General features: G+C 45.1%; 1 protein-coding gene across 1 annotated transcript in view; it reads right to left on the bottom strand.

Annotated features, from left to right (window-relative positions):
- The window catches only part of GLG1 (golgi glycoprotein 1), an 81739-nt gene extending 72216 nt beyond the window's left edge, over window positions 1-9523 (bottom strand). The window contains exon 1 of the mRNA XM_014880772.2: window positions 9198-9523. Coding sequence (XP_014736258.1) covers window positions 9198-9509 — 312 coding nt within the window. The 5' untranslated portion in view covers window positions 9510-9523. The remainder of the gene's footprint in view (window positions 1-9197) is intronic.
- Window positions 9524-15647: the final 6124 nt, after the last annotated feature.

Below are 15647 nucleotides of genomic sequence, written 5' to 3'. Positions count from 1 at the left end.
GCACGACACAGTGCTGCTATTTCTGGAGTCAGAGGTGAGAGTATTATCAGTGATGGTTCACCAGATGTTTGATGCCTACTAAAGCACAGACCACAAAGCAAAAATATAAAACACTGTAAAGCTTTGTATTCTGTGAGGGAAGTACAGAATCCCATCATTCCTACAGCTAGTAGAACATTTACATCTAATCAAGGCTATTAACAGTAACATTAAAATGAGTGTACCGCTTTAGAGATGTGAATCAGTTGAGGGAAATGTTCCCTAGAAGCACATCTTCCCAGGTGATTCCTAGAGACAGGATAAGCATTCATCATGGGAGTCCCATTCCAGTACACTGTTTCATAAAAATGCAGGAAAGATTTACAACATAAAAAACCGTTTCAGCCTTTTCTCTTTTTTTGGCTTTAAAACCTGGTGTTGCTTCACACAACTGATCAGAAACAAATGAAGATGGCTACTGATCGCTGCCTGGAAGCCTCCAGTTAAAAAAATAACCAACGTTCACAAAACGTTCACAAAATCTTTGACCTCTGCTGCAGAGTCAGCTCTTTAGGTTTCAGTAAGTTAAGACAGATGTCACCACAAATTTGAATACCTGTGTCAGAGTGAGAGATTCAGCACCTCACCCCTCACACATCTCAGATGTTGAAACAAAAAATATAGTGTGTTCCCAGAAGCAGTTTAAAAAGAAAAGAAAGGAATTGGGGCTGTTGCTTGAAGAGAATTTGTGGATGCCTCATCCCTGGAATCATGCAGGGACTTGGAGCAACCTGATCTAGTGGAAAACGTCCATGTCCATGGCAGGGGGCTTGGGATGAGACAAGCTTTAAGGTCCCTTCCAACCACCCTATGGTTCTATAATTCTATGAGCAAAAAAAGCATCCAAATCAACACAATGTCCTAAGTGAAAAACAAAACAAAATGCTTGACAAATAAAAGGTTCTCTGCACCTGCAGTTAATCAGGGCCTTGTATAAATGAAGACAATTTTGACTAGCCTGTATGAATTTTACAACAGGATCACATTAATATTGATTTGTTTAGATCACCATGAACATAGCTCAAGAACTGCAGTCTCATGAACAATTCCTGTTGCAAATTATGGCAACTGCAGCGTTGCAGTGATTTTCCTTGAAAGTAGTTCGTTTTTCTGATTTTGTGACATACATAGATAGGCCACAGAGACAGATATAGTCCAAAAAATCAATTTGATAAGGTAAGAGCTTACTGCAAGCTTCTTCCAGATCTTATTTCAACTCAGCTGAGAATAGCCTAACAAAAATTGACTCAACTCAAATCAAGTCTGGACTGTCACAGAAAGTCTACAAGCCAAGCAGGTTTGGGTTTGTTGTCTTTTGTTTAATTCCATCAAAACCTTTTTGTAGGGCAATTACTTCAACACTTAGAAGAATGCATGCTCTGCTGAGTTTGTTTTGCAGTTCACTTGGTGCAAAGTATTTTACCCTGCAATAACAGAATAGTCTAGAAAAGAAAGCTTCAATTAGCAAACTACTGAGCATGATGAAGGCTGGTGAGCTTCCTATTAAGATTCAAAAGATCTAGACAGCAAACTTGCTACCAGATTAAACTAGTCATTATTTTTTAAACAAAAGACAGCACATTTGCCTGATTGATTTTGCATAGCAGGGTTGTAAGAGCTATTTGGTATTAACCCACACTGTTACATATAAGCACTTAATTACATCAGCATAACCACTTGCATTCTCTTTTTAAAAGAGACTCAAAGCTCCTGAGAATCAACTAAGGAAACTACAAGAAGTTTTTCACAAAAGAGCACACAGTTCTACCACTAACTGGAAAGGAGTAAAATACTTCAGGTGTGTAGAGAAACCAGGAAAACTTATTACATTAACTACCTTTTGCCACATCAGCAATTCTCACCAACACACTGCTTCAGGCAAAGATGCAAAAATAAAAACAAATGCAGCAAACAGTCATTTCTGTCCTGCATGATGATGGTCATTTTTCCCTCTGGTGTTACTTGGCAAAAGGAACATTCCATGTGTACCATTACTCTTCAGACTACTGTTACTAAAGGCATCAGGTGTTCAGTTTAAGGCAAAATTGTACACATTACAAATAAAAAATGCACTCTAATGCTACCAGGTGAAATCTAAACTCACAAAGCTGTCAGATCTACAAGACACACTTATCTAAATGAAAAAAAATAAATAAATTCACGCACAAAACCCCTAATGACAGCACAAAGAAAAAAGACACCTCTAACTCCTGAAGGACATTCCTCAGCTCAGGACTGCAGACATGCAGACATTCAGACACCAGCATTCCAGGACAGTTTTTACGAATGTCACTCCTGCTCAGAAGTGGAACAGGATGGGTTTTCATCTCCTGTCTTGATGAAAAAAGGTTGCTATTATGCCACAAGCTGGTATCCAGGGAAAGTAGGACCTCTGCTCTTCACCTAATGCACTATGATGGATACTGACAAACTGAACATCCAGAAAATCAAGGTATCCCATGATAACAGAAAATTATCAGCTAGCAGAATTGAAAAATTTTAGTGCCATAGCAACCAACTTCACAGACTTTAAAACTGAATTAGTCAGAAGATCAAAAAGAAAAAACTATTTTAAAGCAAGATTCCAAATAAAAAGGCAATTACCTAGACCTTTTATTCATCTGATTCTTTGGGATATATTATTAGGAAAAATAACTGCAAAGCTTTTTCCAAAGACCAAAGAAGCAGAATCCAGTGGAAAAGTGGTGCATGCATGCAGGAAAGCTACACTATAAAGAACACCTAATCATCTCTGTACTAGAAAACAAATACAGCACTTTATTTGCCAAGAACAATCCCTCTTCAAAACATTCTGTTCCAACCATGACAACCCAAAGCAGCACCAGGCAGATCTCCTTTCCTCCAGAACAAGGGAAGGAGAGAGTGCAGTCTCTACTGTAACAACTGGCTGAGTCTTTTCAATACATTCAGCTATTTGGCTCAGTAAATCAGCTCCCCCTAACATGGTTTTCTCACTGCACCCTGCCCCAAGCCCAGGCTGCACAGTCTGCATCAAACTTTATTTCTTCCCTTTTATTTCCCCTCCTTTTCTCCTCGGTATGCAGGCCAGCAGTGCCAGCTCGTTGGAGGAAGCAGACCTCGAAGATAATCTTTTACTGAGCCAAACAGATATACAAACCAGCTACCACAAACACCAGCCTGCCAAGAACAGCACCAAACTAAGAAAAACAAACCCATCCCCAAAAAAACTCACAGAAGTAACTCTCTCTGATGAGAAAAAGTGAAGCTAAGGATATGGAGAACTAAGAACCTGTGCTCCATGCTCTGTTCACAAGACAATCAGTCCAGCACCTGGTCCAGAGACCATCTTCCCCTCTACTCAGCTCACACATGGCTCCAGCAAGAAGAGTACTTTGAAATACTACTACATTCTAAGATTAAGCCAAAGGCTGATGCCAAAGTAACCACCCTAAAAACAAATCAAACTTTTAAAGTATATTTAGTATTTTACTTTAAGATTTAACTACAAAAGCCAGGAGGAAACTGGGCTTACACTATCCAAACACAAGGGAAAAAGACTACCTCAGAAGAAAAATGCAGCTAATCTCGGTAAGAAGCCAAGCCTCAGGAGAAAAACCTTCAGTGCTCCAGCCTTGCCTTCCTGTTGCTCATGTGTTTTTCAAAACTTAATCTCAATCCTTTCTCCTAGGTCCAGCCATTCTTTTCCATTGATTTGGATATTCCATCTTCGATTTCACGAATTTCAAAGGCAGGAGGGACTATCTTTGACCATTCATATTAATTTGCACCTACCACAAAGCATTGTAAATTTTTTATTAAATTCCATTTAAGACAGAATGACATCTGCAAATTTCTAATTCAGATGTCATAGGCTTCAACTCGTAGAGTCCAGTTACAAAGCAATAATTAACTCAATCTCTTAAAATTGCAACACATTTTTCCTTTAAATTAGTTCAACTCCAACTATATTAGTAAGAATTCTCCTTTTGTTTTTCTCAGGAATGTAATAGTTCTTAAACTCCTTTTCAGATTGTGAACGATCACCAGGTCAATATCCCTTAGAAAGAAGGAAAAATGTAAGCAAAGCCCTTGGCAAGGCTTAAGGAACATCTTTCAGGTTTCTGATCATTGCTTTTAAATAAAAACCAACCCTTTGAGTGTTGGTACCTGAAACAGATGATAATGCTGTAGGCACTGTAAGAATACCGCCGGAATACTAACTGCCTGCTCCTTTGCAATAGTAATGATTAGAGAACCAGAACAGCCTCCATCCCACAACCATGGACTTATGAACCTGAGAAACAGGCAGCGTCTTAAAACTTAAACAAGCAGTTACTTAAAACAGCTCACCTGAAGGCCAAGTAGAATGCCTGGAGATTTTGGGGGAAAAAAGCCCATAAGTGCTGAAAGAGATGGTCAACCCTATCAGGTGTGTCTTCACCACTTGCATTTCCTAAGAACTAGCCTACCCTCGTGCTATGTTTAATCCACAACCCTAAATTACTTACAGCTCTGGACAGGTAACCAGTCATTTGCTGCCACAAATGAGGCATCTCAAAAAGGGTACTTTAAATGCCAGCCTCCACCTATGCACAGGAAAATTGAGAGAGATGGAATAACAGGAATACGTGCTCAAATACAACATAATGTCATATGTCAAGTCAAACAAAACCTTTGACCTTTAACTCAATAAATTAGGGAGATAAAAAGAGGAAAAATAAAATAAAATAATATGCACTACTGGGACAGATCACAGTTACCTACCTCAGTTCAAGCAAAAAGCTTCAGAGAAGCCTTTACACTTCCAATCCATTTACCATTCCAAATCCATTTACTAGAGAACCAGGACAGGGATGGAGCACACACAGTTTTTCTTATAATTACAGTATAACCCAAAGAGATGAAAACTCCAAGCATGCATTACTGTCTGGTTTCTATTCTCCAGCTGTAATTTTAGAACAAGTAATTTCACTGACACTATTTTATCAGAACACTTAAGGAACTCAGGTACACACAGAGTGAGGAATAAAACATTCAAATAGAAGAAATATGACAGTTCCCAGCCTGTCAAACGGTACACACTCCCCAATCCATTAGGTCACATCAAATGAATTTTCTGGCCTTTTACACCAACTATAATTCTGAAATAACAGGAAAAATACTACCCTTGAAATACACAGCCTTCATGATAACTTCTTTTGTTCTTAATCCAATCCACAACACTAAGAGAGTCCTATTTTTTCCAGAAGGCAGAGCATTTAAGGCTCAATTACACTGTCTTTGCCATAAAGGTGTTACCAAAGAAACGGGAACCATGCAGGATGAAGAAAGTAGCAGGAGGCCAAAACTTTGATCTCTAATCCCATTTTAACCACAATTGTTTGATCTTAGAAAAAATACTTAGCCTACAATGCATTAACATTATAGAGAACAATATCATGCTTTAAATATTGCATCATCTTTATACGGGCAATGCCCAACAATTATGGCATCAAATTCACTCACCAATTAAGGAGATGCAATGTAGGTTCTAAAAGTAAAATTATGCTCCACTAGTAAACCAGATAAGAGACACACAGTGGTTAAGATTATTTTCTTCTCTTTCAATGTTTCCCACCTCAAATTCAGCAACTCAGTCATGTTTCAAATGCAAATCATCATTAATCAAGCAAAAATCGTTACCTAGCAAATATATTAATATTTCATGGGTTTATTTATACTATAACCACCATGCAAATCAGTTTAATAGGCAGCTCACAGAAAAAGGGCTTAGAGGCTGCAGCCTATGTTCAGTGAAATGCAAGCTCTGAAGTCTTTGCAGAAACAGGCTCACAACCTAAATCCTTTCAGGAAAAACGCACTTTGAAACACAATTTTTAAAAATATACATATATACTGCCCCATTCTACTCTTTTTATATCGTGACATAGAATTATGTGAATAATAATTAAAATTTTGATGACCACATTTAAGTCACTCAAAATTGTAATATATCCAGTGCATGAATACTTCTAACTAGAAGAAAATTAATTCATCTGCAACATGCAGCCATAAAAATGGGGTTTATTCTATTTTCTGATTATGGGCAAAAACGTTTAAGCTGAGTAGCTCTGACCACTTCCTCCAATCAAGGACCATCCTTCTACTACAAAAGGAAAGAGGACTGTGCACCACATTAATTAAACATTTCTTTGACTCAGTAGAAAAATCAGCCGTGAAAAGTATTTGGTATCGGTCTGGGGCTCTGACTATTTTTTCTTCAAGAATTCTAAAATTACACAGTGCTTAAATAACTCTTTTGATAATACTTTCAATTGACAGTCTACCAATAACCTCTCAAAACCAAAACTTCAAAATTTACTATCTAGGGGTTGGGTTTGGGTGGGTTTTATCATTTGTAGAGTGTTTTGGGTGAGAAGTTTGGAGGGTTTTTTTACTATTTTCTTTGTGTCAGACTGTTCTTTACTGAATATTCGTGTTAAACTGCTTCTTTCAACATTTGCCTTACAAATTGGGCTCCTGTACCAGTCAACCATCAACTCAACACTCCTGTTTCTTTAGATTCAGAACTACCCAATGAAAGCAAGGGAGGATGTACTTCAAAGACATCCACACCTAGAAATCAGCAGATACTAAACCCATGTGATTGCATTCACACTGACTAACAAAACAAGCACACCGTCTCTTTTCTCTGTATTTCAGGGACTCAAAAGCAACGTTTGTCCTGGTTATTCATATTTAGAAGCGTCTTAGCTTACCGGTATCACACTTAGAAAAATCAATGGCTAATACTATCAGTAGTAACGCTTCCAGTTTCAAATTGAATTCTCCTCCACCTCAGAGAAACATTTCTTATGAGAAAAGTAAGATTACTTTAAACACCTATAGAAAAAAGGCTGCTTCTGCAGCCTAACTGCATCTAAAAATCTTACCTGCTACTTGCAGCAGTGTCCACACTCTGTCCTCACTGACAGTATCACACTCAAAACAACTCCCCCAAGTCTCCACTAACTATAGCCTAACTGGTTTTAAGTGGGCTGTATGACTCAGACTAGATCCTCACCCTTTTTAAAATGTAATTGTCACTTTTCTGGTATCGTCCAAACAAGGGGTCAGATGCTTTAGAGTCAAAAGCAAGTTATATCAACAACAGCCAACACGTCACTTATTTCCTCTGCTGTCACCTCCAATGCAAAGGAAACGTCTGAGACAACATCTGACCCCATCCCCAATCAGCTGAAATGCTACCCAATGTTTGCAACTCATTACTTTTATTCACAGCCTAAATATCAAACAGTAGGGATACAGAGAAGTCAGCTATTTTAATTGATTTCTCAGAGCAGCACCCTGTGAAGTCATTTTTACGTCAGGATGCAGCTCATCACATCGGTGTTACTGGGAGCAAACTGCTGAGGGTTGACACCAGCTGAAAGTGCTCTTTGCAGGCTGACAGACAAGGCCACAGAGTGGTACCTTCAGACAGAAAACTCAATCCAAAAGAGCCCTGAGATGTTCTGTCGATGCCTGAGATGTCACCCAGGAAAAAATTCACCTTCAGCACTGGGCATCAGGCAGCACTACAGCTAGACAAGACCAACAGTCAGCAAACTACTGACATCAAGGCAGGCTTAGGAATGGGAAAAGGAAAACCACAAGCAGATGTAACACTCAAAGAGTGAAGTTCTCAGGAGATATGCAGAGCCAACAGAAGGGTTTATACTGGCTGAAAATAAAGCGTGATGCAAAACATTCCTTCATCTTTGATTTCCCTCTCTCTGCACACCTCTGTGCACCAGTCCTGCACTCACCCCTCTCTGTGGTTTAACTCAGAAAAATGACAAAACTATTCCAGCAGAAAACCGATAAACTAGACCACAAAAGAGTTCACCTCGCTAAAATGGCAGAAACCCAACAAGCACTGGAACTATGAAAGGAGTAGGGAGGGGCTATGCAACTGGAAAGAAAGGAGCAACAAGAGCTTGCCTTTTTGGCAGGCTGGCAGCTTGTGAGCCACTGCCTGTGAGGTCAACTTCCGAGATCCTCTCAAACAGGATGCCTCCCTAAAAGGGGGCCAAAAGATCCCAGACAGGTGAAAGAAACAGCAAGGGGCAAGTTATTCATAAAGCACATCTGGGAGCATTTCATACCTGTGACAGATGTTGCAGCAGGACTCATTTAAAACACCTACCACGAGTGTCCTACTAACTACCCACCCGAATTAAAACATGAAGTTAGATTAAAATCTAAATTAGCTTTGCATTTTAAGCCAAAAGTAATCGCTGACACTTACTGGTTCACGACTCCCGTCGATAAGAGTAACCATTGCCACTGCCATCTGCTGTCCCCATAATAACGGATGAGAAACGAGCCCAGGTTTTTCCTAATCGTATTCCCTATTTTAATGGCAAAACACCATTAAAACTGATCCAGCCAGGCATTCCTGGACTCTAAAACAAAGAAGCAGAGAAGCCAAGAACACACAGACCTCAAGACCAGAACAGCTCACCAAAGGCACGTCCGCCAAAGGCTGCTTCAAATTGAGCCCAGGAATGAATGAAAAGGTGGAGTTGGAAGACTCGGAGGTGGCAACTCAGTTTTTTCTTGAACTGGACTTAAAACCGCTCATGACAGATGCTTGCAAACAACACAGACTGCCCCGTTAACCTCTCCATAAAGTCAGCGAAGTCTAACGATTATATATCAGGTTTCATACACGCACAACCGAGGACGGGAAAGCAGCCGCCTCTGCAGCCGAGTTCCAGGCAAAGGTGGGAACCCGAACGTGAAAAAAACATCTCCTCAGGTCACTGCTGCTACGAGCACGGTGCCTTCACTCAGCACTACGCTGGCTGGGCTCTCTCAGACCTCTGGAAACGAATAACCCCGCAAGGCACCAGAGCCAGAATACAAAGCCATCCCCCGAGAGCTCTCCCTGCCCGGAGGGCGCTGCGCGGGCGGCAGCGCGGAACCCCGAGGTGCAGATGAAGAGGAGCTGCCCTCCGGAGCCCTCACGGCCACCTCGCAGACAGCTCGTTCCCCTCACGGAGCTCCGCAGTGCAAACTCCGATTTTTAAAACACAAACCATGAGGGAAACGCGGGGAGGCGGCGCGGCGCGGACCCCGCTCTTTGTTCGCCGCCGCGGGCAGGCCCGGCCCGGCCCGGGCCCGACCCTCACCTCGCGGACGTCTTGCAGGCACTCGAGCACGGCGAGGTTGTTGGCCCAGCTGTGCTTGGAGCAGAGCCGCACCACGTCCTCCCGGCACACCGCCTCCTCCGACAGCTTCCACCCGCTGCCCGACCCGCCGCCGCGGGCACTCCGCGGGGCTGCCGCGCCCGGCCCCGCCGGCTGCCCCGCCCCGGGCAGGGCACCGCCAGCACCGGGAAGGCCGGCAGCAGGGCCGGGCGCCGCCGGCCGCGCCGCCAGTGCCAGCAGCAGGAGCAGTGCCGGGCCCGGGCAGCGGCTCCGGACACGTCCGCACGGCGCCATCTTGGATCCGCCACCTCCGGCGTCCACCCGCCCACCCCGCGGCACGCACGGCGTATGCAAATCAGCGCGCCCGTGACGTCGCCCCAGTAAGACGCGCCCCTTTCCCCGCGAGGGGGCGTGGTTAGCCCTAGCCCCGCCCCCAGCACGCGCCGCGGCCCCGCCTCGGCCGTTGTCGCCTCGGGAGGACGAGGCGCCACCTCAGGGGCCAGCGCGGCTAAACGGCCCCGACGGCCCCCGCCGCCCCTCAGGGCTCCCGCATCCCCTTAGAGCCCCGCAGCCCCTCGGCCGTCCCGCAGCCTTTCAGGGGACCCCGCCACCCGCTCAGCTGCCCCGCACCCCTTCAGCCGCCCTGCAGCCCCTCGGCAACCCCTCAACGGTTCCCGCAGCGCCTCAACGGTCCCCGGATCCCCTCAGCGGCCTCCGCGACCCCACAGCCACGAAGGGCGACACTGCCGAGCCAGCGCCGGTGCCGGGGACGCGAGGAGCCGGGCCTGGGCACCTCAGCCCACCGGGAGGGCGGCAGCCGATCCCGCCTCTCCCTCAGATGTGCGAGAGCTGCGGTCGAAATCTCTCATTTCCCACTCGCACCTCGGCTGCCCCAGCGACTGAGGAGGTCGAAGACGTAATGGGGAAACTGTGCTTTGCGGAGGACACTATTAGCAACCACGACGACGAAGACTATAAGAAGAACGATGAACAAATACAGAAATACAAAGAAGAATTAGAGAAGAACGAAGAGAAAATGCAGGCGATCAAAGCAAAAATTAGGAACACTGAAGAAGAAATGAAGGACATCAGAGACAAAATACAGAAGAATGAAATAAAAATACAGGAATACAAAGAAAAAATAGAGAAGATCAAAGAGAATATATGGAAGAACGAAATGAAAATACGGATGAAGAAAGAAAGAATAGATGAGATAGAAGGGAAAAAAAAGAAGAATGAAGTACAAAAAGATAATGTAACAAAAATATGGACAAACCAAGATAAAATACGGGAGCTCAAAGACAAAATACATAAGAACAAAGAAAAAATACAGCAAAGCAAATTAAAATTACCAAGGAATGAAGAAAAAATACAGCAAAACAAATTTAAAATACCAAAGAATGAAGAAAAAATACAGAAGAATGAAGTAAAAGCAGAGAATGAGACAAAAATACGTCACAACAAAGAAAAAGTACAGGACATCAACAAAAAAATACAGAATATCAGAGAAAGAATACAGGAGATTAGAGAAGAAATGGAGAAGCACAGAGAAGACCCACAGGAAACCAAAGGAAAAATACTAAAGAATGAAGAAAAAATACGGAAGAACAAAGGGAAACTACGTAAGAATGAAGACAGAAAATTTACTGGCTGCTAAAACCACGCAAAATCTTTAATAAAATGCTGGCATTCCATTTTCCTGCTGTCATTTCTCCATGCTGAGTGCCAAATTATCAGCTGGATTGACCTTCTGCTTATATACGGATGCACCCTCCTGGGGCAGGATGCTGGGCTGGCTGAAGGGGATGGGATAAATCCAAGAGCCTGCACCAGGGTAGCCCAGCCCTGGGGTAGCTGCAGGGAGCAGAGAGCTGAAAAAGGGCAGAAAAAAAAACATTTTGGGGGTGCCATGAGACAGCTCATTTTCAAGGTGGGTTGGCTGCACCTCCTGCAGTGTCAGTGCCAGACACTCTGTTTTAGGGGCTGGGATTTGGCATGTCACACTCCATAGTGGCTCCAGGCTTTGTCCATGGGAATGGAGAGAAATAGGATGTTGGTGTGATCAGGTCACCAAAACAGGGTCTACAATGGCTGATCCCGGTGTAGATGGGATCTACAAGTTCCTGCTAGAGCAATAAGTGTGGGTTGGGTGCTGAATTTGGTGGTGGATCATCTAAAAGCAGTGTTTGCAAACACAGAGCCCCCCTCAGAGCAGTGTTTAGGGGATGCTGCAGCACACTCTGCTAGAGCAGCCAGCCAGACCCAAAATTTCACAGTAAAAAAATACCTGTCCAGGTGTTGGGGCAGCGGCAGCAGCAGGATGCAAGTCCATCACTGGCTCAGCAATCACAGCTCTTCAGATGTCCTCCAGGATCTCACTGGGCCACCTCACAGCACCCTCCTAGGATGAGTTTGCCCCCAAATCTCAGATTTGCTTCCAACAGCAGATAGAGATGGAGGACAGGGAGAATCCCACCTCAATTCCCCTCCTTGTTGACTCCAGGAGCAGTTTGCCCAGCACGAGCTGGCGTCAGGCCAAAGTCAGAAGCTTCTGCCTGCATGCCAGGATGCTCCACCAGTGTGCCCTGGCTCACAGAAGCAGAGCTGTAGGGCTGCTCCCCTTCTTGCCCCAGGCTGCTTCATCCTGCCTGGGAGAAACCCTTCTCTTGGGAATGCCTCTGACTGTCTTACCCAATCCAGGAGCTACCAGAGCATCTTGAGCCAGTGTGGCCACCAACCTGCAGCCATCTCATCCAGGTGAAAGCTAGGGCAGGAGAGGGAAGAGAAAAGTCTCCATGCTTCTTGTGTTTGAATGTCACGCTGGGACACAGCGCTTGGGAAAGTGGCTTTGTGCTGGCACCCAGGGGCTGTGCAGCTGGGAACACTTGAAAACAAAAGCCTGCAAAATCCAGCCCGTGCTTGGCAGCCTATTTGGTTTAGTGAAAATTATTTGAAGAGTTAGCCCAGTGCAAGAGCTGGCTCTGCTCCTTCATCCATCACAGGATGAATATAGAACAGAGCAGTGGAGCTGGGTTACAGCTCACTTCTTCCCACACCTTTGGGAGACCTCCAGAGACTAATTTTGTCCTCAAGGAACACCTTCTCCCAACCTTGGATTTTACCATCCTGTGTTGCCCACTGTTAAACAGGCATTTCATAGTAGAGCCCTATACTCACTATATCCATGCAGTGAGTTAAACAAGCAGATTTTTCTTTGGGCACAGTGACGTCTCTGCCCGTTTGATAAGCCCAGGAGCTCATTGCAACTACAGCCCCTCTCTTTTGGCAGAAATTTCTTTATTGCCTCATTTTAAGCATTTTAGCAGCAAGGCTTTCACCCTCTGGGTGTTGCATTATGAGGTTGCAGTCCCCTGCTTTTGTAGTGTGCAGCACTTTTCAGTCTCTTCACGTTAAGTAATAAACCCCAGCTTTCCAGAGCGAGCCTGGGGTGAGCTGAGCTGCTGGGACACCTCTCACTCCTTCCCAGCAGTATCCTTGCTTTCCAGCTCACCACTTCAGGGAGAACAAAACTTCTTCCTCAGTCCATGCAGAGGAGCTGCTCCAATTTTTAATTGGATACAGACTTCTTGCTCCCATGTGGCAATCCCAGATCCCAACTTAGCCTCCACGCAGTGCCCTGAGGTCCTCCTCCCTTGCATGCAGCCCGGCTCAGCTGCCTCCCCCTCCAAAGCTTTGCATCCCCCAAAAACTTTAGCACTGCCCTTCCCAGTGGATGATCCTCTCCACCAACAAATCCTGCTGCAGAGGGCTGAGTCAAGCTGCCATTCAGCGCTATTCCTTGCTGGCTAAGGCAACAAGCCCAGTCTGGTATTTCGTGGTTTATTTACATCACACACACAGGTTCAGCCCCACTGTTTCAGGTTTTCCTGTCGGTTGGAGTCCTGCAGTGCTACTGCTCATCCACATTTGGAAATAAGCAGAGGACCATGGAAATACTCAACTTCCAAGGAAGCTGTGGACAAAGAGGAGACAGTATTTCAGCTACAACCTTGTGAGTGTTGAACACACGGGAGCTTTGTTGCTCTCAGGCACAAAGTTTCAGCCTGACTTGACCTTTGTTTTTCCCCAGAGCGATGCTGTTGACACATCCTTGCCTCACAAACCGTCAGAAGCCCCAGGCCATAACTGCAGAGACTGTTGTCCCCATACTGATGCAGATCTGTGTTGCAGTTAGCACCTACCTTTAAAAAAAGATATGGGCAATTTTCCAGCCCATCCTCCAACCTGCCACAATTCTTTCTCAATTCCATTTATGCTTTCCCAAACACTCAGTGCTGCTGCCAGCTTGACGCCAGCCATCGGAAGCACAAGGGGCTCACTCCCCTTCGCTCCCCTTCCGTGACCTCTGCTGCTAGCGGGAAGCACCAAATTGGACTTGATGCCAGACCAAAGCCCCTGGACCCTCAAATTAATCATGCTTCACAGGGTGAGATAATCACTGAAATTAGTTTGAGAAGTTTCTTTACTCTAGATCAGCACATGCTGAGAGAGCCTGTTACCTGTAAAGTTTGTCCCAAGGATTAGATAAGCTTTATAGGACATAGAGGAATGTGGGGATCTTTCTTTTGCACTAAGAGGCACTATTTTTACAGAATCACAGAATATGCTGAATTGGAAGGGACCTACAAGAGTCATCAAGTCCAAGTCTTAGTCCTGCACAGCACCATCCCCTAGAGACACACTGTGTGCCAAATGTGTCCAAATGCTCCTTGAACTCTCTCATTCTTGGTGATGTGATCACTTTCTTGGGCAGGCTGTTCCAGTGCCCAATCAGCTGGCTGAAGAACCTTTTTCTTACATCCAACTTGCACCTCCCCTGAAACAACTTTAGGCCATTCACTTGGGGCCTGTCACTCTTCTCCATAGAGAAGAGATCAGTGTCCCTTCTGTTCTCCTGATGAGGAAGTTGCAACTGCAATGAGGTTACCCCCAGTCTCCTCCAGGCTGACCATACCAAGTGACCTCAGCCACTCATATGGCTTCCCCTCAAGGCCCTTCACCATTTTCCTTACCCTCCTTTGGACACTCTCTAACAGCTTAATATCTTTTTTATATTGCAGTGAACAAAACTGTACATAGGACTCAGGGTGAGGCTGGAGCAGAGCAGAGCAATCCTATCCCTTGACTGGCTGGTGAGGCTGTGCCTGATGCACCCCAGGACAGTTTCCCACAGGCCCACAGAACCCAGTATTCTGTAATACCAGGGCACCCATAGCTCTGGCTGCCATCCAAGCACAGCCCACCTCTTTCAGCAAAGAGAGGTAACTTGAGCAGGAGGCATTTCTGCCTTCTCAGCAGTATGTCTAAGTATCTTTAACTATCATAAAAGCAAATAAACAATGATAAATATCGTCATCATAAGTGAGGGAGGCTGTTGATATCAACATGCCTGAGTTCTCACAGGGCCCAAGAGCAGCTTGACTGAGGGCAGCCCTGCTGCTGAGGCACTGTGAGCCCCTCTGCTCAATTTTCAAGGCAGCTGAACCGTTTTTTCCCCCCATATTCTCCATTTCACAAACCAGCATAAAGGTCTTTTAAGGAATTTACTGCCTTGGTAGAAAATCTGCCAATCCACAGAAGCAGAAAATCTTGTCAGGTCTCCTCACAAACGGCAGAGAACTAACTGAAATCCCACTGGGATGCTCTGGCTACCTCAGTGTAACAAGGTTCAGTTTAACCTGCTTGTTTCACTTGCTACATTGCCTGGGTTTAATCCAATTTGATTTGGGACACAAAGTACCTGCTCTTTTGCCCGGCAGGAAGCAGCAGGTACAGACAGAGCAGAGCAAAGCATTGGCAATTCTGCCTGGTGTGCACACACACACCAAGCTGTGCTCATTTCTTGGCTCATTCTTTGCAGATGACCTTTGCTCATCTGCAACATTTTTGATTATTTGTCAAAATCTCACCAGAGTCCCTTCAACAGCTAAAGCACGAGGGTAGGTGCTAGGTCAGCGAAGTTCCTTGATATGGAATCTTGTAGCTGGCTGCTTTCTTACCCTATGGATTATCACAGTCTAACACCAGATCATCCCTGTTAGAGGGAGATGTGGAGGACAACCCTTGTCCAAAAGCACGGCTGTCCAACTCCAGCCTCCTCTTCCCCAACAGCCACCCCCCAACAGCACACCTCCACAGAGAGCAGCAGGGGCTGGACTGCTGCCAACCAAGCAGCCACCACAGGCAGCTCTGGCCACCACTGCACTGTCCCCTAGGCCTGTTTTTACAGGAACTAAAATTTTAAAAGGTACTGCCCTGCAATAGCCTGGAGAAAAATATTTTAAAATGCCCATGCACAGCTAAGAGCAAAGCCCTGTCTGCAGGAGCCACAGCACTGCCTGACTTTACCTATCTCCTCACACCAGATTTACTACAGGAATTGCCAAGGGGCCAGCCTGCACCACGATAACA

This window comes from Sturnus vulgaris, chromosome 12 (assembly GCF_052056855.1).
Source record: "Sturnus vulgaris isolate bStuVul1 chromosome 12, bStuVul1.hap1, whole genome shotgun sequence".
NCBI lineage: Eukaryota > Metazoa > Chordata > Aves > Passeriformes > Sturnidae > Sturnus > Sturnus vulgaris.
Note: the sequence above shows the minus strand (reverse complement) of the source record. Positions and strands in the feature narration are given on the sequence as shown.